Source organism: Oculina patagonica, chromosome 7 (assembly GCF_052425735.1).
Source record: "Oculina patagonica isolate OP01 chromosome 7, crgOcupat, whole genome shotgun sequence".
NCBI classification, from domain to species: domain Eukaryota; kingdom Metazoa; phylum Cnidaria; class Anthozoa; order Scleractinia; family Oculinidae; genus Oculina; species Oculina patagonica.
Window position 1 is genome coordinate 97,971 of NC_135764.1, and position 25,619 is coordinate 123,589.

Below are 25,619 nucleotides of genomic sequence, written 5' to 3' on the forward strand. Positions count from 1 at the left end.
CTTCAGTTGTGGGATCGTTTACAGTTAAATTTTTTACAAGCAATGGCGTAACATGCGTGATACGCAACATTCGTAATACATTTTAAATTTAACGTACAGCATTTAAATGCGCGAGACATGGAACAATGCGCGCGAGTATAAATACACGGCAAAGAAATTAAACAGTAAAAATAACTAAGTAAATTACAATTATTGCACAAAATGATGCAAAAAAAAATTAAATTAAATTAAACGACACTTATTTATAAGAAAATAACATAATACTAAAATGAAAGAGTTAAGTCAGCATGTTTGAGCTGCTTATTTAACGTGGGGTTTTCCCAGCGGATGTGGACAGCCTCTTTTAAAAATAGCTGTAGTCTATTAGGTGCGGAATCTACAATAGAAAAGCAGTTCTTTGATGCAAGCCTACGGCATGCCTCAGACTGCTGCAGATTTGCAGAACTGCTGCAGAACTCAAATTTGTTTTCATGGCGCAAGCCAGCGTTTTTAACGGAAATCCTGACTTTCCACTGATGAAGGGCTAAGCCCGAAACGTTTGGAACTTTTAACTATTTTAAAGGCACTTTCAACTCATTTAGTGAGAACTTTATTATGCTTTTGTACCTTCTCTTCACAGTATGTGCTCGTTTACAGACAACAGCGAAATTTTCACAGAAAATCCACTGAGACTTCTTGCGATCATCAGCTATTTGTTTAGAAATGTCATGGATAGTCCTTTTACTATCCATGGAAATGTCAAGCGATTCCAAAAATTATTTTGGTTTTCTAGCTGACGAAATATTCGAACTTCGGTATACCATAAAATCGCTATGTTCTCGACACTCCCTCGGGACCAGTGATCAAGTGTATAATAGCAGCCAGTATCACAGCCTGATCTTGTTGCCGCTGTTGCAATTTTTTTCGGTCCAACACCTTCGCAAAATATTTTCCCAGTAAGGCCCTCGCACTCGCACGGACAAAACAACACAAAACGCAGAGGTTCAAAATAATTTAATCTGGAGAAAAATATGGGCGTATATGGTCCATTAATAATACTTCCAGATACGTATCAAGAAGAAATAGTGTACAGTAGAGAGTAGTATCAAGGCTACCAGGTGTAGAGTCCCTCAGCCAGCTTTGGGTCACCATCAATTTAAACTACACAGTAGTCATAAATACAAGCATTCAATTATAATCCCACCCAAGAAACCGTTAAGTCTTTCTACGACCTCATTTGAGTTGAGAGTAGCTAATGCAATGGCCAATAAAAGTTCTTGGGGTTATAAAGAAGAAGGCTCAATTTATTTACTTTCTCCTCCCCTGGGGGTGAGATGTGGCCGGTAAAAGAAGAACGGGGTGAAAGTAAACAGTTAAGTTCAGGAACAAAAATACTTTGAAATTTCTCGACACAGGGCCAAAGTTAAATCTTTACATGAAAAGAGGAATATGTCCCTGCAAATAGTCTAACTCAAACTCAAACTGAAGTGAACACCGTGCTAGGATTGATGCTGTTCTATGAACAATGAATAAATCAATTAAGAAGCGGCAAAGATAATGCTTCACAAAGAAGCAACCTACACACAAAAAATTAGAAGCTGCCATTAATCCCTAAGAAAGAGCAAAAGTATCACTTCCCCTTTAGGGGTGAAAAAGGCAACAGCAAGCATGCCTAAAATATTCCTTAAAAATTACAATCTTAGTACACAAATCTACTTGAAGCTACTTAGTGCAAACAATAAAGAATGTGCCTCAAAACAAGGCCTGAGCAACTTGATTCGTAAAATACTATTGGAGGCATGCCTAACCACATTTAAGTTTGAGTAAGGCTGCTTCCAGACTTGATGCCCCGGCACTAGAATTTAGTTGACTTTTTAGAAGCACTACTTCACGAAACTACACTGGTTAGGAGGAACCTATCGTAACAGAATATTATTTAATTACCCATAGACACTTACAATACTCAAATAACCACAAGTGACCATGTGCAATTGTTAGTTGTTGAACATTCCAGTGAGCATATAATGCCTATATAAGGGCACAGTGGGCAACAAGTCTGGACATTCCCTTCACCATTTTGTGGAAGCAAGGCATTCACACTGACAAAACGTATGGCGAACAGTTTTTGGAACTTGATACACTTAATTATGGCATGCTTTAATAACACTACAATCAACTGTTATGGCTACCAATTCCAATAGTATTGTACGATGCTCAGAGCCTTGCTAGTGATTTAGTAGCATATACCAACATTACACCTGGCATGCCACAATACCACAATAGAATTCTGAATAATAGGTCAGCGAGTGGGTACAACAGATACAAGAGGCTATGAGAATGATGCCAGTGAAGTGACCAGATGGATAACAGGATTATGGCATCAGCTACACATGTATCTTGGCAGACTTTGGCTTTCAGCTGTAGAATGACTACCTCCTCTGTGGGGGAGATTGACAACGAACTATAGCATCATGAATTTGCATCTGGGCACGCTGCAAGAAAAGAAATCATTTAAAGAATATCGTATTGGGAAAAGCAAGTGATGGGTTTAGTGAATAAATTAGAGACAAAACTGTATGGAGTGAATGTATGCAAGTGAATAATCAGTTAGTGTAACTAATACTTGAACTGGGCCACTCAAAGAAAATTGGCCAATCAAAGCATTAATTAGGAACAGTGGATGATCATCTTTTTTGTCAACACACCAATGACATTGAAGCATCTAGACAAACGTTCAACAAGTTGAGGCAAATAAGGTCGACTCCTCTATACTGTGTACATTCCACAGATCTCAACCCTGACAGCGAATTACAATGTTTTTTTGGTTAATTTTAGTCAAAACACCTGGCTTGAAAACTCTTTTTGAAATAACTAAACCGAAACAGTTGAAAACGACTTACCAATACAAAGCAAAATAATCAAAAAATGACAAAGTGATCAGCAAATTTGTTGAGTTTCAAATGTTGTTTTATAACTATCGTTTGTATTTTTTTTTTAATGTAATTGGTTAAGAAAATGGTGACCTTCCTTAGTTCTCATTTTGTTCCAAGTGGCTGGGACAGGCAGCTGCACTGTAACTGTGCTTCTCTTTTTTATTATATAAACTAGAGTGAATTACCAGGATTTCTCTCACTGAGAAAAATCATATCTTTACACTGTAAAACTTTTCGAAAAACTTTAGAAATTTTCGGGAAATGGTCCAAAATCTTCGAAAAATGGTCAAAAACCTCATAATTAGTAAGTTTATGAAATACCGGTAAACAAATAATACATGGTTGCTTGGAGATATGAAATTTCTTCTTGTGTTTAAATCGATATCTCACTCATTTGCTGTGCACACTTGTGAGATATCAATTTGAACACTTGAAGATAAATTTCATATCTCCACACAACCATGTATTATTCTCTATTTATCACGTGGCGATCCATAAAGAGTCCATAACATGCAAGTGAACACATTAAGAATGTTTCACTTCACAAACTAACATTATTGTCAACCATTGATTAATAGTGGCTGATTGATTAATGTGGAATAAAGAAACAGAAAATCAAAATGTTGAACATTAAATTAAATTCCTTTTGTTACTAACCTGGCCACTGGCAAAGCTTTCTTCAATAACTATAACTGCCTCATTGGCATTGGGATTATCTGTATGATCGTCTTTTGTTTCAACTTTTATACGTACACCTGTTTGTTTTTGCAGTTCTTTCACCTGAATCAAAAAGAAGAGACTAACATGTGAAGATGACAACCACATTCACCAGGACCAATGCATCAGTTCTTCAGGTTCAACAGTAGAAAAATTCGTATAGTGTGATCGTCCGGGTGAGAGTAGTTCTGAGAAGAACTGTTGTTGGTGACTGACGTTTCGACAACCTGAGCGGAAGTCATCTTCAGAGTCAAGTGAAAAGTTGTTGTCAGTCGATGATGTTATAAGTCTGGTCCGTTGAAGCTGATTGGTCAGTTAAGCCGTGATGTTATTGGCTGTAAGACTCGTGTAAAGTTTGTCATCAGTAATTGGTCAGTTTCGATCCGTCTATTGTTAGTCTAATTAAGTCGTTCTGTTCCGTCTATTGTTAGTCAAATTAAGTCGTTCTGTTGGCGGTTCGTTTGTCGCTTCTCTTTTCGTCGTGAATAAGTCGTTTGTAAGGTGCCGGTAGTTGTTGACATCTGTTGATAGGCTTCTGTTCTAAGTTTGTGTACCAGCTTTCCAGAGTCAGTCGTTGAAAATAGTTAGTACTGTAGGTTAAGCATTCAGCAGAGTCCCAGTCGATTTTGTGTTTAGTAAGTCGGTGGTGTTCAGAAATGTGATTGTTGACATCACCATTTCTCGTCGCTCGTTTGTGTTCAGTCAGTCTCGTGGTCAAGTTTCTACCGGTCTCTCCGATGTAGGAGGCCTGGCAGTCGGAGCATTTGATCTTATAAATCGCTCTCTGTCTGTTGTTAGGTTCGTCCCTGTCTTTAACGTTGGTCAGTAAATGTCGTAACGTTGTTATAGGTTTGTGAGCTACACGGATATTGTAGGGTTGTAGGATCCGCGCAATAGTCTCAGAAGTGCCCTTGATGTAGGGTAAAGTCGCTGTAGTAACAGATGTCAGATTTCTGTCAGTTTCAGTAGTTCTGTGAGTGTTGCGTCTAATAAAGTCAGTATTGTAGTTGTTCTTGTGGAAAACGCGGTCAAGGTATTTGTTTTCGTCAGATAAACTGTCTGGTGTGTCACAAACTAGTTGCGCTCGTCTCGTCAAAGTCTTTATAGTCGTAGCTTTGTGGGAAGTCGGGTTGTAGGATGTTTCGTCCAGTAATCTGTCGGTATGCGTCGGTTTTCTGTACACTGTAGTCGGTATCAGTTGTTTAAGTTTGTCAAGTTGTTGTTGTAGTTTGTTGTTGTAGTATTTGAGTCTTCTGTGACAGTCGTTTATCCGCGCTTTGACCAGTCGTCTGCAGGTGGATTTGACGATCTGGATGGCCTCTTGTGTGTTCAACGGCGACTTAAGTTTAAGTCCAGCCGGAACGAGAAATGGTGATGTCAACAATCACATTTCTGAACACCACCGACTTACTAAACACAAAATCGACTGGGACTCTGCTGAATGCTTAACCTACAGTACTAACTATTTTCAACGACTGACTCTGGAAAGCTGGTACACAAACTTAGAACAGAAGCCTATCAACAGATGTCAACAACTACCGGCACCTTACAAACGACTTATTCACGACGAAAAGAGAAGCGACAAACGAACCGCCAACAGAACGACTTAATTTGACTAACAATAGACGGAACAGAACGACTTAATTAGACTAACAATAGACGGATCGAAACTGACCAATTACTGATGACAAACTTTACACGAGTCTTACAGCCAATAACATCACGGCTTAACTGACCAATCAGCTTCAACGGACCAGACTTATAACATCATCGACTGACAACAACTTTTCACTTGACTCTGAAGATGACTTCCGCTCAGGTTGTCGAAACGTCAGTCACCAACAACAGTTCTTCTCAGAACTACTCTCACCCGGACGATCACACTATACGAACTACTGATACTCCTGGGTTCAAACCATTTACTTTAGTAGAAAAATTATAGACTCAATGTGCAATGTAGGCCTCTCAAAACAAGTCATCTTGTTATAATAAAGACTACACTTTACTGTGAGTTGAAAAGTAGCAAGTACTTGTTAATGAACAATAAAAACGAATGACATTTCGGAGTCATCATTGCACCATTTTCAACTTGAAAATTGCTGAATGTCGTTTGATTTCATCGTTTATTTTTGCTTGCTTATGTATATCTAAACCTTTTCTTGTTCAATAATGGCATTTCAAAAACTGGTGTTGTACCACAATAACTAGTTTGTTACTTCCATGTGGTTCAATACAAATCATAACCACAGTGTTACAGCGAAAATACGAAAAACCATGAACACTTTAATTATACTTAGAAAGAAAAATTTGAGAAACTTGATGTCAAACCGTTCCAAAAAAAACTTTTGACTCCATCACTGTCCATGTTTTAACCTTTTTCCACCATTTTGAGCTATCATTCGATGGTTTTCTGCAACAATTTTCATTTTCAAGATTAATAAAAGTGTTCACGGTTTTATGATTTTCACTGTAAAAACAGATAGCATTGGTTCAACAAGGCATAGAAATTGAAGCATTTGATCCAATGAGCTAGTTTGTAACAGAATCAATGCTTGGTGATGCCCTGACAGTAAACATACAATAAGGGACTAAATTTAAACTGCTTCTACTCACATTTTGGCCATCTTTACCAATAAATCTCCCTATTATGTTGGGCTGGCTCTTACTTCCACCTCTCAGAGGGACGAAAATTTCTGTTTTCAATTTTAGTTCACCAACGTTCTCCCCTGAGTTTGTTTTGTAGCCTTCTTCAGCAAGCTTGCAATAGACACAGTGTTGAGCCTGTGAAAAGATTTGGCAAAAGAACAGTCATGATCAAGATCTGCACAGACTTGGTCAATTTAAGGATTTTATTGATCAGTGATTTCTGTATTTCTGTTGACTACATCAATGATATTAATTTTAGCACCAGCCAGGTTAAAAGAACTCTGTGAACTGTGTGGAGAATAGAAGCACTGTTATTGCACTTCAAGTGTCTTGACGTGCATTGATATTTTTGTACAAATGTGAATGGGTTATTGATATTTTAAGACTGAAATCAAGGCTAAGAAAGGAGCAGTGAAAGATACTTACAAAATATTGCTGCAGAGGAGTGCCAATAATCTCTATATATCTCTCAGGTGCATCGCGATCCTTAGGAAACACGTGGATATTTCTAGCTCCACTGAACTTCTTTATGTGAGCAAGGTTGGAAGCCTTTTTACCAATCAAAGGGCCAGCAAATTTGGATGGGAATGAGAGGTGAACCTTGACTTGCATCTAAAGTATAAATTAAAAAGTACAACCAGATTTAAAATATTAGGCCATGATGAAAGTAACAATGTTTAAGATTCCATTTTTCACAATTGTAAGCAATGTTTTGACGAACGTGATGTTTTCTCGACCTCAACTTGGCTTTGCCATCTACTACTAGTGATACATGTATTTTTAACATAGTTAGTACAGAAAATGCACTAATTGAATTAAAGAAAGAAAGATGGTAATTTTTTAGCTCGGTAGTGAAATGTGAAAGAATCCGAGTCCCCAATGGGAATTGAACCAATGAAATTAAACCAAATTTCATTGAAACCAATGAAATTAATAAATTATTATTATATGACCTCCTAAACACCGGGTCATTCAGCTATCAGCAATGTTGATAGCTGAATTAACTTTGACACATAAATAGAGCAAAAAAGACTCACAAAAAAATATCCAGGTAAACAAATGGCAACTTAGCATCACTTGAACAAAATTACCTGTTGTAGATGCATATATCCTTGAGACATATTTCCAAATATTCCTTGAAACCAGTAAGGTACAAAAGGATTGTTCTGAAATAACATTAAAATTTATTGGATCTAAATAACGTGACTGGAGTGAATCGGAACAACTCAGTGTAAAACATTTCATGGTGCAATTTTGTGAGCATATTCTCTAAAATAATCAACCAATTTATGTACAATATGGCTTGTTTGCATATACACTAAACCATAAGTTTCTTCAATTTTATGTTAATTGTAGATATAACCTTTTCTTTGTGTTATAAAGACTGCAACTTCAAAGATAAATTTAAAAATAAAAGGACACTCAGGGTTGGAAACTAAAATTTTGGAGCACTTGTCATCTGGGCGAGCAACCTTCAAATTGCACTTGCCCAGATCAGTTTTCACTCGCCCAGTCTACTCCATTACTGAAAATGAAAATTTAGCCCCCCTCCCCCACGAATAATAAAATATAAACCTTAAATTTTTAATTACATTTGATACTTACCGTGTCACCATGGTGGTCGATTGCAATACAGACTGCAATCTATTTGTTCAATGAAAAATTGCCAAAAATACATCTTACATGTACTCCACACTGATAAAACAAGCACACATCCTTCAAAAGATGAAATGCAGTTTTATTTGATACATGTACGTATTCCCAAATTCCTGTAGTTTGCAAGCAGTGTCAAAATTGTACAGAAAAAGAGGCATTTATGACCAGAGGTATTACTTTGTACAAGCATGTCCATCATGTAACAATCACCAAATGGAAGCCATTTTTGTCTGTTTACGAATGGGAACACGCCTGCAAACACAGCTTTGTTGGAGATTTCAAAGTGTTGGAAAGTGGTCAGTGTAGATTATTTTGAAGTGGAATGTAAAAGTTACTCTTATTTTGAATTATACTTTGAAAATAGTACTTGCCAAACCGGGCGAGTGATCCATGATTTGTACCCGCCCAACAGATTTTACATTCGCCTGGGCGAGTGGGCGGCAAGTGCTAATTTCCAACCCTGAGATTAAGCATCCCCAAATAAACTTAACTTGAGATGTATTTGCTGAAAACAATACAGTATATTTTCTTTAGAATGTTTCCATCAATGAAGTCAGAAATATAAAATCTGTATATAGTAAGCTTTTAGAAAATATATACTTCTCTGATATGTTAATAACAGCTTACAGCATGATTACTAGTATATTACATATAACTGTACTCACAGGTTGAGGATTGTTGTAGGGGGGTGCTCCCATTGGAGGCCATTGTCCATGATGAGCATGAGGTTGCATGTAGGGATGTTGGGGATTTGGTCGTTGCGGCGGCTAAAGAGAAACAACATTACAGGTATTAGCACAATCAAATACCCTGTATAAATATTTCTTGTACTATTTGCACCTGAAATTAAGTAAAGCTTCAAGAATGCTGGTTAATGTGTCAAGAACGAGCTGGGATTAAAATAAACTCACTGACTGATTTTGTTCCACAAACCTCTCTCATGATCTTTTTGAGGCAGTCGTATGCTTTTGCACTAAGCAATTGTTCTGCATTACTACAATTTAAAAGTGCACTCTCTTCCAGAGAACTAAGCATGGTATTTTCATCTAAAGTTAACTGTTCTGGTGGAAGTTGATACTGTATTGTTATCACTCTATCCAACTGATTTATGGGCTCTTCCCTGCTGCCTCCCCCATAATACAAGTCTCCCCTGCAAAACAATGAAAGAAGAAATGAGTTAAGTTACAGGTCCATACAATAAACCTGACTGTAACAAATAGGGTTACCAATGACTAAACACAATGCATTGGAAAGAAATATGAGCAACATTTTAAGGTGGTTTTTACCAGCAGAAGCTACCTTGTATGAAAAAAAAAAACTGCAAGACAGTTCAACCCAACATTTTTATTTCTTATTCTAACCATTTGTTGTACACATACTTTGTGTTTGCAAGTTTATAATTGATATTGTTATTCCAATAAAGGAATTAATCATTTGCAATACATTATTTGACAACTTACCTCAATGCTCTAACTGAAGAGTCTGTTGTTTCAGTAATCTGTTTGAGATTACCATGACCTTTACCTGCCCAAAAAATGTTTGAGATATTAAGGGATAAGACAGCTATATGGGTAAGTAAATGTGTGATGTGTATACTAGACAGGACATACTTGTTCTATTAGATTTGGTAAACAGGCATTTACAGAACATTCTGTTCAAAATTAACTTGGCCTCCCTGGTCGCTCAAGAGAGTTATCTTATATCAGGCTTATAGCAGATGTCATGCTACAAAAATAACGCACCTTTTGTCATAAAATCATTCAATACAGAAGTTGTCAGCTACTTATATTTTATTACACATTTTTTTTGAACCCTTGAAAAACATTATCACTTCTGCATGCTTTATGTGCTGTTTATTTATAAACCTTACTGCAAAATAATAAATAAGAAACAATAAACACTAAAAGTTTTACTAACTGCTTTTTTACACAAGCATATTTCTAGAGAAAAAGAGTTGTGTGGTCTTCTATGAAAGGGCTTTTATTGCATGTCCATTTCATGCAAATCAAACTCATGTTTCTCATGGCCTCAAATAGAATTTAGCACTTAATTGCCAATGAAAAGAAAAAAAAGTGAACCACAATCACTTATAAACAAAAATAATTGGCAACTAGCCTGCTTACCAATCACTTGTCCAGCAATACAACTATCAACCAAAACACGCATCTGAACCACTGGGCTAGAACACACACAAAAGACTAAGATGTCAGCAATGTTAAGTACTAATTGAAAAACTATGTTCAAACCATTTTTAAGAACCTACTAAGAGAACATCAGTTTGGAAACTGATGCTGTCAGAGTATATTAGGTGATCCATGTACTTTTACATACCACTCCTTTCCATTTAAAAACAAGAAGGTTGCCTCGTTACATAACAACTGTATTGGTGTGGTTTCATACCTTCTCTTTGCTGGATCAGTTTCTGAACGCATTGTTCTGTGAATGCTGAGGTTAGCTGCAGTGCATTGATCTGCAGTTCCAACAATCTCTACAACCTACAGCAAAATAACAGAGACGAGTTCTTCAAATACTCTGTACTGTTACTACGATTTCCAGTTGAGTGCGACGCAAACAAAGTTTGGTGACGAGGTTTCAACATAACAACGGCATTGTTGTCAAGGGCAAACTTTTCTGTTTCCATTGGTAACTGTCGTAAACAGGTACTGAGCGCCATTGTTCTTTTATACAAGGAGGACCTCTCGGGAAACAGAGCATTTTTTTGATTGGCTAATTTCGATCCAAGATGGCGTCAGTTTTAATTGAGCAATTTTGTGATTGGCTAATTTTTGGAAATTTCGATCCGAAATGGTGTTAGCTTTTGTCAGCTTTTCGAAGCGCCAAATGTTCCTCATTTCAGTGCGCGAATTATTCATTTTGCACTTGAGAAAGATATATTATTTAAAGCTGAAGGAATTCTTAAAGCTGCTAGAAAATCCCTGGAGTTGGAAAACGATTTAATTTCAGTTGAACAGTAACTCTAACGATGAAGGTAAAGTGACGCACGTTAAACATAACGTCAACTCTCAACACAGATCTGTTACCGTCGATATAAAACAGCTAAGGCATAATATATTTCGTTATTTGTTTCTTTTATCGTTGTCTCTGTGTATATATTTTTTATTTGAAAGCATAATAAAGTGTTGCTGACGATATTTGTAGTGTTTGTATTTATTTAAGCATCGAGATTGTCGAGCAAGACAGTTACAAAAACAAATTTGTTACCAATGGTAACAGAGAAGTTTGCCCTTGACAACAATGCCGTTGTTATGTTGAAACCTCGTCACCAAACTTTGTTCGCGTCGCACTCAACTGGAAATCGTAGTAATAATAATCCTGTGGCAAGAGACTGTCAACTAAGATTTGACAAGTACTGTATCCACTTTACTCAGGATTGGCATTATCCTGGCCCTAAAGTCTATAACAAGTACACTCATGATATGCAACAGTTCGTAATAAGGAAATGTCCATATTATGGAGGTGTCTGTAAGGAGAGGTTCCACTGTTGATGCTGTGGTTCAAATTTTTTACAATTTTTTAAACCAGTTTGATTTTTACTCTTTATTGTCCTTTATTCATTATCATAATCTAAAACAAAGGGAAATAAAAATCAAACTGGTTTAAAAAAAATACCAAACCAAAGATAACCAACCAAACCAAAGCAACAACATATATACATAGAATCTTTGATCAATGTATCTCATTGCTTCTTTTTTTCACTTCTTTCATTTTCTTTTTTTCGGATGTTTGTGATTTTCAAAAAAATGCGACAGAAGACCAGAGAAAATTTGTTTTTAACGTTTTATACTGTATTTTTATGTTATTAAATTACACATTTTTAGCCAAATTGTGAAAATAAAGTCCTGCAAGATATGCCCATTCTATTTTCCCGAAATTAACGAAAATAAGCAACAATAAGGTACAGTTTTTTAACATTTAATGACCCTTTCTTTATTCTTAAGAGACTTGGGGAAAAAACACACCTTTTCAAAGGGGCTCTTGTCATCTTTCTTGTGCACAGTGATGCTTAAAGATGAAAGTATAGAAATTGCTGTTAAACATGACTCAACAATGCTACATGTTTACTAAAAACCAACTAGGGAGAAATAGAAAATATCTCGTTCCAGGCACTTACTCTGTTTCTGTTTTTTCTGTGAGATCTTTTATTTTCTTTCCTTCTTTACCAATAATGGCACCTACCATTGTGGGTGGTACAAGAATCCTACAAAAATTGAGAGACACATCCTGCATTGAACCCAACTGCATAAAACAAACACTGCTGATATTCCTAATAGCTACAAGAATGATGTTGAGTTCTGTATTAACATGTGTACCTAATGAAGTAATCAGAATCTCTTGGTTGTCTGTTGCGGCCTGATCTTGGTTTTCCTGTTCTTGATCCGTTTCTTCGATCTTTTCCTCCATCAGGCGACTGCGAATTCCTGAGATCTGGCAATTCATCTTCTCCTATATAAGGGAACTAAAAGTAGTAGTCTAGTAAATAAATTTTCGTTTTTGAAAATATCAAAAATCTTGTTGGTTAAAGATGTAAGCAATCACTAACAGAAAGCAAACGTTAAAACAAAAATCAGGCTAGAGTAAATGTGTAGAGCTTATGAGACCAGACTGTCTGTCAATTAAAATCAAGGCTTAAGAATATTGAATCAGGCAAAAATAATTTTACCTCTAAAGCAAACTCACTCACACTGTCATTAATCAATGATATTCAAGGTCAATAACCTCTAAATTCACACAAACCTACAATTTATTTGACTGCAATAAACTAGAAGGACATAAAAACAGAGTAAGGGCCCGAACATCTTACTTTATGAAGCTACATAACCTACGTGTACACAACCTTGATATAAATATTATTACCTGAAGGTACGATTTAAATGATTTTGATAAAACTCTTTTGGCTAAAGAACTAAGAGGACTTCTTTTACATGCTGCTCTACTTTTTAAAGTCATGGTTAAAATTAGTCACTACGTGCTAGGATACATAAAAGCTTAGAAAATATGTATAAGCCATGAACAGAGTATCATACTTAATGAAGGGAACAGAATTTAGAAATTGTCACATTTCTACAAACAGTTCCATTTATTAAAGGATAAAGCAAATGGTGAACAGTTAAAAAAAGTTGTGCCAACTTAACATTGTTACTGATATGCAACTGTTTCAAATTGTATCATATTTACATAGCCAAAATTTTCACCCAGCAAGTTCCAAATGCTGCCATTTCAGACAATGTATTTATGAACTGTTATCCCAACTTACCCTGCCCATCATAAGAAGGTAAAAAAGTCAAAAGTTGGTGTCACACAAAGAATCACAAATCCTTGATCATCTCTTAGTCTAGTGGTTGAAATTAACATGTGTCTACTGTTTGACTAGTTAATATTTAATGTATTATTGTCTAAAAGGTTTAAAGTCAGTTTGATGTCAGGACAAACTGCATGTAGTTAAGACTTAAAGGAGGTATGCTGTGACCCTTGGCATGTATGATACAATTTTTATGCAGAGATAATCCTGATATTTAACTGCTTCTTTGCTTGAACCATTTCATAGATTTTAACAAAGGGTTATGAATATTTCATGATTTACAAATCAAATCATTTTATTAACTGAGCAAAAAAGGAACAAATAAAACTATCAAAATCTTCCTTAACCAGGACCACATGAACATTACATCTTATCAAATAGACTTAACAAACTCCTTGCTAATAATGTTGTACTGTATTATGTGTGCAAGTAAAACTTCAGTGATTGTTATAGACAACAGTTAAAATTCAAAATCAAATCCCCTTTTAATGATGAGTGGCATTAAACCAAGAAATTCAATATTCAATTTTCAAGTAATGTAAGTTACATTGAGAAACTCAAAAGTATATTTAAAATGACAGCTTTGAAGGACTAACTTTGCAGGCTAAATATGTAAATGTGAAATACATGATATGTATTTAAATTTTCTTGTGTTGGGAAACTGGTGGTTTATGGTGGCAACACTATTCTTAAAAGGGAGGAGTGATTTACATAAGCAAATTAAAAGTGCATGTTGTGATTATCAGATACATATAGAACCATCGCTTTTTTACAAGAATAATTTTCCATTTAGCATTTCAGATACCAATATGTTACAACACACACAAGTAAAAAATTAAACTGGCTTCAAAGAGGAGATATTTTGCAGGTATTTTACGTACTATCACCACTAAGGAAATGTTTGGTAATAAACAACTGGCAAAAGGTTTGAATTAAAACTCAGGCTACTGGAAACCTAAGGGTCATCTTCGACAGACTAGACATGAATGCCTTGTATGGGAACCACAAGAAATTATTTATTACCTAGGCAGAACTCAGAAGGCTACACACTGCATTCTGATGTTCAAAAAAACTAGTAAAATTTGTAAATACAATAAAAATTACTGCAAAGGGCAAATTAAAACAACAAATTGAGCAATTATTCTATTATTATTGTTTAAAAAACTTATGATATAAAGGGTATCTGCTGAGAAGGTAATCTAGTAGCACAGCTTTGATTTTAAGACAAGTAAGGTCATTACTATATATCAAGACTCAACATGACAAAATATTAAGAATGAAACTGTTTGAAATCCTGATTATTATAAACATAACTCCTCCTTTATTGGTAGTATATATATGACTGACACAGTTTCATGACAACACTGGCATTTTGGCTATCTTGAGGCTAGCAGAACTATTTTTTCTGAATTCTTAGTAATCACACACTAAATGTAAAATTCAGATGTTGTATACTCTGTACTGCAAGATAAAGAATAGATCACAAATAAAGGAGAAACAGAACTTCTGATCATTCTTAGATTCGACCTCAGTCAGAGTACTTTGCATGCACCTTTTATCCAAGTTTTGATGTAATTCAACATTAAAAGGCAGGGATGCCGGCAGCCGGCTAATTTCACTTGCTGAAAGAGAACTTAAGAGGAAATCCGCCAGGACTTCGAGTAGTTATTGGACAAAATTATGTACCAAAACTATTTACACCTGATTGCAAGCTTTTGTGTTACTGCTTCAAATATCTTATCGAAAGAAATCTTTTCTAACAACACCACACATCGAAAACACATTTTGAAGTTCCGCTGAATTCCACTGAATCGCTTAAAAGATGTAAGCTTTTGCCCATAGCTTGTGAACTTTAAATATCATTTTCTCAGACTCTGATAAGAAATTGTTGTACCAGAATTATTTCCACCTTATTGCAAACTTTTTTGTTACTGCTTCAAATATCTTATCAAAAGAAATCTTTTCTAACAACACCACACATCGAAAACACATTTTGAAGTTCCGCTGAATTCCACTGAATCGCTCAAGACGAATTTACAAAATGGCTACACGTGAGATTTTGCCCATACCTTGTGAACTTTGAAATTCATTTTCTCAGACTCTGATAAGAAATTGTTGTTGGTTTCATCACGGATAATTACTTACATCTTTACCTTTTATTAAGGGTAGGAAATAACGCAATAGGATTTAAATTATCCTGGAAATTGATTTTTGTCCAACTTTAATAAATATTACTCGACTTCCTAGTGGATTCCGTCTTAAATTCTACAAAATTTCACTCAAACACAGAGCTCTGGGTAAACTTTTAGAGCTGCAAAGACCAGAAAAGCCAGCTGGGCTTGTTGATGAGCGGGCTTAGAGTTTTCTTAGGAACATCCCTGAAAAGGAGTCTGAAAATCAGCTGGAACAGCACATTTCAGTGGACTTATTATCAATAGCTTATTAATATCGCTTGCAAACTTGACCAATAACTAAAGAATTTCGGAGACCCAAAACTGCAGGCTACAGCAGCAGTGTTTTCTTTTGATTGTGTGTACAACATCTCATGACAAGATCAAGAAATAGATGGTAAAAGTTACTACCTTGTATTCAATGTGCACAGTTAGTATCTGATTTCTTTGCAAGTTATTTGCCAATTTTACACTCTTTTTATTTACTGCTAACCTCCTTATACAAAAAATTGTGATTAGTTTACTTTTTCTTGTCGAGGCAATAAGAATTCAGACTGTTAAACATGCAAATTTTACTTGAAAACCTCACACCTCACAAACAAGCCTCTGCCACCATTAAAAACATACATTACAAAATAATAAGCATGTGGTCATCTTGTCTTAGTACATACATGTAGAAAGTATCCTAATAAAACCAACAGTACTAACTCTGCACAATTTTTATTGTAACATCAGCCTTCACAACATTTAAATACTTTACATTTAGGTATGGCAAAATTACATGGCTGTTGCGATCATGACCCACCCACCCTTCAATAAACATGTATCTGCCAAGGTTGCCCCAGCTATTAATGAGCCTGGGCAAAAAGAAATGTGAAAATTACAGACAGAAACTATTTCTTGTAAACTCTGACCTCTTCATATTTAGTGTTGCTAAAGTTTACAACAGGAATACCAAGATTCCTGAAATTCATTAATCTTTCACAATAATGAGGAAACAACGACTTTATGACCAGGAAACTTCGCTGACAGTAAAAAGTCAATCACTGACTTACCGAAAAGAGTCCGTCTTTAACCTTTCCACTCTCGTTGAGATTAAATTAGACAAATTATAGGTCAATGACAGACATCTTTAGAGATCTGTGTAGTGAAGGCCTCTGATTGGTTGTTTTTCCGTTATGAAGTTTTGCATATATGTACAACTTGAGCCCATACACGGGATCCCTTAGGAGTACCCTTTGCAGGGAATAATAGAGTGCAAGAAAAAAACATCTGCTCACTTGCACTAAAGTAAATAACGGGCAGTGCTAATATCTGACAACCAATGCAGTCTTGGTTACCTTGTGTCGTGCTAAATTACTCATTTTCACAATTTCAACACTTTTGAGCCCACATTCCCTGGTAAGAAAAGATTGTGTGACAAAACAAAAGAATGTCTACGTAGAACGCTAGCATGCGCAGTTTAACAGATTTCAAAGAAATCTACTATGTTGCTCCAGAAACTTACCAGAGCATTGCAACTCATCAAAGCAGACGTAAACTGGTATGTTTAAAAACAAGTCAATTGTTTGCGTAACCTTTCTTTTGTGTTAGTTCACGTACTGGCAACGGTTTGGAGGCTGCTTCAATTTCAACCTTATCCTCTCAAAATATGTTCTCTAACACACTACCATTGAAAAAAATCACTTGTTCTAAGGACAGACTTTCTACCAAATGTTATCATCCACTTGTCCACACAGAGCATTTTAAGCAAGAGCATTTTTTTGGCAATGCAAACTCTGCTTGGAGTCACAAATATTTGACCACCAAGCCAAGACAGTTGTTTTTTTCTGTTTTTTTGTTTTAAATAGCTTTTTTTAATCACGTCATTACATCATGAATTCTCTTGTTAATAATAACATTTCAGAGCTATAAGTAACAGAGTACATTTACAGGGGTCTCTACGTAACAATTTAGATATAATACCTCTGCATTTATATTTCAATCGCTACTCCCGAGTCACATTGTTGTTGCAGTATTTGAACTTTATATTAGGTATTGTCAAGTGCAGTCTAGACATCACTTATTTCTTATCTTTACGTATTGTTATACCTTTTAGAGTCTGCACTCTGCATGTTAATCAGAATTTTAGGATGCACAATAAATGACATGACCTGAAAGTGATCATAAGCGATCTCTGTAGCTACAGAAATCAGTACCTGATTTCCTGCTTGTTCCAAAGCTGGCCCAACAGCCCTTAAACAAGAACACATTTTAAATTAACACAGAATAAAGAAACAAGTAAATAATCGTTAACCTCCTGCATTGTAAATTCAGCAAATGCTGGTAACCAGCTGCTCAGATTGAAAATGGGGCACAATGTGGTGGCAACATTAACCCAAAAATGCTCGGACTAAATGGTGATCCGGCAACTGCTAAATTGTAAAACACTGACTTCATTGCTGCTTCGATAAAAGTACAATGATCCAGCACAACACCACCAACAAGTAATGCGAAACTGACGGGTAAAAAGCGAAAGTTAGGTCAACAATAAGCTGCGATGTGTCGTTTATAAAAAGAATCAAGTCTAACGTGCACGCTGCCATGTGTATTCTTCTGAGCTGTATTTAATTAGCTAGACTAAACACCAGACAAAAGAAACAGACATAAGGTGCAAAGTTAGTTTGATTACTGGCCTTTACACATAGGTCAGCACGTGCATGGAGATAAACAAACAAACGCTATTCTGATGTCATGTTAAAAAAATTGCCAGACTATTATTAACATAAAAACTTCAATGTCAAGTGCAAACAACCTTCAGAAATAGCGCTTTTAAGTAACTTGAAAAAGACTATCTCCCTCGTGTAATGCACCATTACATCTGGAGGTAATACACAAGAAAAAATTCTACTGATGACCTGTTAGCCAAACTATTTACCCATATAAAGGGTACAAACACTCCATGTCTCTACAGACTGTTTAGTCTTCTCCCAATGCAAATACGAAATGGCTAAAAATAAGTCACTTAAAGAAAGAAACATGCAACTGGAAACGCATTCATCAATTACATAAGCTTACCCTTGCGGTTCTTCACGTCCAGCGTACTCCATGATAAGAACTATGTTTAGCTGTAAGTCAGGGAAAACCCCGCAAAATTAACGTTAGTCACACAACGGATAAGAATTAAATTGTTAGGTCTTTAGGTGTATTTTGATAAAATAACTGCCTTAAATGAAAATTCTAAGATACTGTTTTCTAGAACTGCTCTTGAGAAAATTTTTGTAGGTGAGTTGAGTTTTGATCTGTTACTTTAACCCCTGGTAACAAAACAACAAATTCAAAATACTAATTATTTAAACAATATCTGTCCATGGCAAGTGTTTATCTCGCCCAGGGAAAAGCCTCGAACAACAATTCAACCTCCAATACATTTTTTACAGTCAGCATTACAATGTTTAGAGCAAAATATCCTCTACCCTGACACAAAACCTATATAAATTGCTTTACAAAGGTTATACAGAAACCAGATTGATACTTATTAAGAAAATAAAATGTTATAAATAAAAGACATCAGCAAATTGAGTCTTCAAAGTGCTAGATTGAACTGATTATATCATTTAAAAAGGCAAAGTCCTCAATGTCTAGACTTTACCGACGCCCGAAGCGGAACCCTTCTGACCTACAATTATGCGAAAAAAAAAAAAAAAATAACAGCCTGCTTACTTAAGTTTTCGCGGGAATAATGCTCACAGCTGATGTTCCAGTTGACTTAAACATGTTAAAACATTTAATAACAGTAAAGTAACAACTTTTGTTTGTATATCATTGAAGTTCATTTTCAAAATTACAACCAAAAAGGCATGTCATCCCAAGGAACAGTAATCACAAACTCTTCAAGCAAATGAGAAGTGCATGCAAAGTTGTTCATTTCAGTTCCTCTGAAATCACTGAATGGAAACGGAGGTTGTCGATTTCAAGACACGCAATAGTCAAAAGGTAAACAAGAAACCTACAGGTTACTATATACTGATTTGATTTCAAAAAAGATAACTTTGAAGCCGTCACGATTAAACACAGAGAACTGGAGTTTGAATCGGAAGACACCGGTCAGTCAAAGTGTGGTCGTTATAAAGCAACAAGTTGGTTTCTCTTCACACAAAGATTAAAGTCACGATATAACTTGCCAAAGAGCTTGGTTCCATAGAGGAACAAAGCTGGTTTTAATGCTGTATTACAAGTAGGAAAAATTAATCTTTCTGTGCAGGGAAGACGAACTAACGGCGCCAATAAAGCAAGTTTTTCTCACAATTATTTATAAGCGTGTGAACGACAAAGTCGCTTTGAAATTCCAAGGTTTCTTCTAATTTGCCAAATCCAACAAGTGTTTTGCTTCTTCTGGGAGACGGACAGAGACCAAACACCTTTAGAATTTTCACTTTGTGATGTCTCAATTTCAAAGCACAAACGCTTTCCACTTTTTAGCCCAACCCGCACCCGAAGCCAACAGGCGTCAACATTGATATTAACAAAAACCATTAATACACTATCAATTTTTACAACAGAAACTATCCATCGAACGTAAACACGAGGCGAAATTTTTCAATAGAGATCTTGAGTCCGTTCATAACTGGCTTTGTTTTGCTTTGTAAATCAAAGGGAGGATTTGGCCCGCCGCGCGGCAAGCTTGAAACGCCGAAGACTCAAGTTTAACTTGATTATCATACGAGGTGTGTGCAAGTTCTTCTCTGCTTGTTTATACTCTTCCTAGAAAAATGAAAAGCCTAAACAACGGGTAAATTGTACGTACAGTAAACACTCTTATTTGCAAAACCCCTTAAATGAGAGCGGGTTGCGGAAAAAGTACTCAGAGATCAGCAAGCGCTTGTCCAAGAGATCGACCGTTCACCGACGCTATGATATAGCCACTGAACACAATGAAGGATCAAGTAGTATTAACGGCATTTTGTTTGCATTTTTAAACTTAAAATAAGTTTTAAGGTAACTTTGTTGCGTACTTACCTAAAAATGGAAGGCTAAAATCCAATATATAGCGTTGTTTTCGACGAAAGTTATCCTATTCTACACTAATATGGCCAAACAAGACCTAGCAAATAAAATTTAACAGGGAAACGATAGTTAGCTCTGGTGCATAGCATCGGCAAACTGAAACACTGCATGTAAATAGGCCTTTCTATTTGATCAACTTCTAAAATAAGAGCAACCAAAACTGACTAAACTAAAGTTTACACACGAGGAAGGAAAACACTCGCTTCCACTTCCACTTTCGTACGTCTCGAAATCGAGATGCTCGTCTGCAACCCGGTCAGCTCCTCAGCTACGTGGAATTTTTGAAGCAAAGAACCGATTGCACGCAACTGTGTTGAAGCGTTTCTGTGCAAACAAGGTATACCTCTTAAGAGAAATGGAAAAGATTACACTCTGCAAAATAAGCGGTGCAAGAAGCAGCTGAAGCCCCTTCATTACAAAATATTTTGGTTTAACTCCTTGTTCAGCCTCAGTTGTCTTACGATAAAATATCTTGTGTACTACAATAGAGTGTTGTGTTCGTAGCAGAGGCAACAAAACAGCTCGCACATACATTCAACAGAAGCTACTGCTGGGGTTTGCAAACAGCAGAACGACAGTTAAACGGAAAGCCATTACGCTTAATGTGGTTGGCTGCCAAGAGGTTTACTTACACAGTAACAACTTCTTACTCCATTCACCGACCCTCTGCTTCCCGTCGTAAAGCCCGCCTCAAATGGCCTAGCATCCAAAACAGAAGAAAAAGATTAGAAACCGTATGATTTCAACAAATTACAACTACTAAACGACTCCAAAACACCTTACACAGCTGGAAGCTGCAGAAATTACAGATAAAGTAAAGTAAAAGGCTCGTAGTTATGCGAAATCCTGACCTCCGAGAAAGCTTCAAGCGTAGCGAAAGCCTAGGCCACGTGCCGCCGGTGTAACAAGATCACGTGACCCCGTGACATATGTCAGTTGAACAGGTTATGCAATCACGTTTCTTGCTGTTTCATTGGTTAGAATTGAACACGTGATATGTTGGATTCTTCAAGAAGCCGTGTAATGCTATTCATAATGTCACAATATTCATGTGAACAACAGGTTCTAACAATGTCACTGCAATTTATGCAGCGTTTCGACACAAGGAAAACCCGCAAGTGTTGTTGAATGTTATTATTGTTCATTTTACGGTGTATAGTCACATGCAAAATCTATTTACAGCCTCAAACTTGCGGTTACGATCTTGTTAAAAGATGTTTTGATTTCCTGCGAACCAATCAAGTCCCAGGGTACAGAATTGCCACACAAAGGACGGCGATTTCGCAACATTTTCGATCCGAACTCTACATGCTCTACGCTTTTCCTTTTATAGAAAATTATTCATGTAAACTGAAATTGCACTTGTGTCTGCCTGAATTTGCATTGGAAGTTTCGTCTTGTACACGGTTCTGACAAAGAGTCTTCCGGACTAACTTATTCGTTCAAAGTAATTAGTTTCTAAAGAAACCTGTTGTGCTGCGTCGGGGGACAAGTTAAATTGTTGATTCTCAACTGGAAGTTGACGTTAAAAGGTAAATCAACCACCGTAGCCGCGAATTTTAAAAAGCTGGCAAGCGTCAGCCCTTCGTCGTAGCAATTATTTACTTCCAGTTGATAAGTAATTGTTGAATTGAACACTTTGATGTTTATGTCAGGTGCATCTGGCGATAACATCCTCTTGCTCACTATTAAAAAAAATTCACTTGCCGATATAACTAATGTTCTATTGAAGGAACATGACGGCTGTTTATAATTACGATATTGCTCAATGATAGAATTTATGATCGCTTTCAAGAGAGAGTTCTCGTCTCTCTTTTTTTCGTGATTTCTTCCAGGCACCAGTTGACACGCTATAAACTTATTACTTCAAATGAATCACGCGAGCCTGAGTTCGCTAATTTTTACATCCCTCTTCAAGGCGGTGGCCATTTTATAGACTTTTTCTGATTTTTTACAAAACAAAAGAAAATAATAATAATAAAAGGAAACAAAGAAACAAATGCCTTACATTGATTTACTGGATTCAAGCGGCACATGGAGATGATTCTTGTCACCCTCGCTGTCACTGATCGACCCTGATCCGCTCAGCTTCTTAAAAAAATCAGTTTATTAACTGAAGAAGCAGATCACGTCGGACTAGTTAATACGTAAACAATACCCGTTCATAAAATACAATTACATGTCACTTCTTCTACCCCCATCTTCAAGATTGGAACACCGAACAGGAAACCGTTTAAAAAGGGCTGTCACCTTGACGTGGGCGTACCGTAAGACCGCCCGTCCGGTTACAAACGTATACGTGATAGAATATTTTGGCCAGTATTGACAATTGTAGGCATAAAATAAGTTAACCTGAGAGAATTTTAAAGATATTCTCTAATTCCGTTCCATCATGATTAAAGTCTATTTCTTCGTTGACATTGCAAGTAATGGATCACAAAGGAACTTACTGTGAAGAATATGTACACGTGACCAGCTTGGATGAACGTGACGCTCGTCTTCACTGCTAGCAGAGTCTCCAGAAGGTCCCAGAAGAGTCACGTTTTCTGTTACAGAATAAAAGCTTGTCATTCGTGCTTCACTTGATTTGCGAACTGCATGAGCATGGCTTACCTTTGTTCCTGGTTTGGCAGCGACTGCAGCCGAATTCTGCCTTAAACGGACGGGAAATCGTTTTGAAAGAGGAGGTTCAAGGTACACTTAAAAGATTTTTCTGGACATTATTTTGGGTCAGTGGGTTGGCAGAGAGTTTTGTTTTGTCTATTATTCTTTAGTCATTAGTTGTTTGTACAAATCTACAAAAAAGCATTGTGTTATTTATTTTGGAAACTAGGCCAGCGTTGTTCTCTATTAGAAACAGTGCAAAGCTTACTTCACCCATAAAAGAGCAACCTTGTACCCAGGTCACTACCAATCACGACTTCCTTTCGATCTCATCAGCTAAAACCCCCTTCACTATCTTCAAATTCAAATTTTCATAGTTGCTAAGTATTATTCCACATCTATACATGAAACGATTTCAAATTATGTGACAAATAAACAGTAAAACACTAATGAGTTAAAGTTGTTATCAAGAAATTTTTGTCTCGGACTGGGGGGGGGGGGTACAGAGTCAGTTGTACTTACTTTATTACTCGTCAATAATAAAAAATGAACTTGAGCCACCCCCCCCCCCCCCCTAACCAAAAACATTGATTCTGGTACTTCCTCCAACTTTTTAATTTGCTGGTTGTTCGAGTGGCTATGGTATAGTAGATTGCAGACAATCCTTATCAATGAAGGGATAAACATTGAAAGAGCGGACCTCAAAACTGATTACACGTGACACTGATAAAGTGTAAGCATTAAGTACCCGCATTTTTATTGTCTTTGGGTAAGAGTTCCAACTACTTCTTTCTGCGGTTGTAAGTACAAATATCTCTATAAAAGATGATATCACAAGTTTCTTAATCCTTGACCTGACACACTAGTTAGTAGCTATTTATAGAAGCTCATTGAACAGAACGTATGCAGGATTGTGAAATAAGACAGGAAAGGACAATGGGGATCAGTTCTTCCATGCGTGTCGGATGCATTTTTTATCATTCAATCGGTGAACAATACAAGAGACGCGTTTTTTTTCTTTGATAAGTCTTTTGTCACTTGCTACTGTGTCATTTTTTGTCACCACTTAAGGAAAAATCCTTTTTTCATCTACATACGTACCTACTTTACGATTAACTGTTGAGCGTAACAATCGTGTTAGAAAAGAAAATTAGTGCAAGGGTGAACTTATCTAAGTCCAATATAGCCCATAGCCGTTTAATAAGTATTGTCTTGGTGTAGATTACACAGATAACACTTTGACAAGTCGCCAATATGGTGGCTCACATTTCAAGAACTTTCCTCTAGCCTGACACAGTTGCCCATAAACTGCTCATAATACCGCTCCTCCGTATATTTCTAATCTTTTGTCTTACTACCGTTCTACCCACTTTGCTCCACTAAACATCTATTTCTAAACAATCTGTTGTATTTTGGATATAGTTTAAGAAATTGGTAAATGTATCGCCACCATGTAGAAATGTTATTATTATTATTATTATTATTATTATTATTATTATTTTTATATTATTGTTATTATTATTATTATTATTATTATTATCATCATCATCAGGTGTATCTGGCTAAAAAAAAGAGAGAATATACAAAATTTGTTTTTCTACAAGTTTTTCTCATGAGATAATTTCAGTTAACATCAAAAACACGTAATGTTTGCGTAGAATCCTTAGGGCTGAGACCAAACCATGGTCCTGGGGCACTAAGGGGTAGCCAGCTTTTAGCTTGATAGCACCCTCCTCAAAATGTGTCCTGTACCCAGCAAGGTTATTAATCGGGCGTGGCCGATTTATAGTTTACCCTTTGGTCGTCCTAGAGCGTAGTCTCCTGGCGCGGCCAAAAAGACGGGGATAGCTTGGGGTTGCTACAAAACCGCTACGGGTGACGCATACCGCAATGGTTTTCATTTTAGTTTTGACAGGAAATCGTTGCAGGCACACTTGGTCGACTTTTGGGTTAATGTGTAATCAGGTTGTGTTTTTTTGCTTCGGCGGAAGGACAGAGAAAAAAGCTTACGGGGCAAAGTACAGTATGGGGCCCAGTTCTCGGCCACTTTTGACGTAAACTTGTATTTCTTACCTCAGAAGAACCGCAGGAACTTGAAATTTCTCCCAGAGCTAGCTACATTATTCAGCTTTTTGGTGTAAAGCTATCGACCGGTCAAAAATTAATTTGCCCGAGCAATAATAAAAATAAAAGCTCCATTTGTGGGCCCAGTTCTCGGCCACCTTGGCCCAGTTCTTGGCCACTGAAAAAGCTTGTGCGTAATTATCTGTAAAAAAAATGCTCAATTAATTTTCACAGTCATAAAATCACTCTGTAAACCTATTTATGTTATATCGATCCCAAATTATTTTTATGAGGCTTTGTTTTACTTTAGAAAAGAAGGATTTTAACGCGCCTAGTTGCCTATGTGCAGGTTCTGGCAAAACCGCATTGTGTGACCCGTGCATTTAGATGGTTTATTTTGCAGTGAAAAGGTCTTGAAAGATTTAGGTGTTGTAGAAATAATAGACAAGACAAGAGTCAGCTCAAAACTTAGAGATAAGATTG

General features: G+C 36.5%; 2 protein-coding genes across 6 annotated transcripts in view; one reads left to right on the plus strand and one right to left on the minus strand.

Annotated features, from left to right (window-relative positions):
• LOC144659910 (major facilitator superfamily domain-containing protein 6-like) overlaps positions 1 to 25,619 on the plus strand; it is an 87,380-nt gene that overhangs the window by 46,036 nt on the left and 15,725 nt on the right. The gene's annotated exons all lie outside the window — the stretch shown is intronic.
• Positions 977 to 22,577, minus strand: LOC144659915 (insulin-like growth factor 2 mRNA-binding protein 2). 5 transcript variants are annotated; one of them, XM_078520441.1, is made up of 18 exons: positions 22,477 to 22,577; positions 21,101 to 21,167; positions 20,421 to 20,505; positions 18,480 to 18,529; positions 17,621 to 17,657; positions 12,263 to 12,408; positions 12,064 to 12,150; positions 11,912 to 11,954; positions 10,332 to 10,426; positions 10,055 to 10,110; positions 9,392 to 9,455; positions 8,865 to 9,081; positions 8,597 to 8,698; positions 7,367 to 7,441; positions 6,702 to 6,887; positions 6,243 to 6,410; positions 3,570 to 3,692; positions 977 to 2,471 (listed from the first exon to the last, which is right to left on the minus strand). In XM_078520441.1, exons 4-18 carry the CDS (start codon positions 18,509 to 18,511, stop codon positions 2,409 to 2,411), a joined length of 1,494 nt encoding a protein of 497 aa, XP_078376567.1. In that variant the 5' UTR covers positions 18,512 to 18,529; positions 20,421 to 20,505; positions 21,101 to 21,167; positions 22,477 to 22,577; the 3' UTR covers positions 977 to 2,408. The 5 variants fall into 5 exon arrangements, with proteins under 5 accessions (XP_078376567.1, XP_078376565.1, XP_078376564.1 ...); XM_078520439.1 differs by lacking the exon at positions 22,477 to 22,577 and adding an exon at positions 21,320 to 21,360; XM_078520438.1 differs by lacking the exon at positions 22,477 to 22,577 and adding an exon at positions 21,252 to 21,360.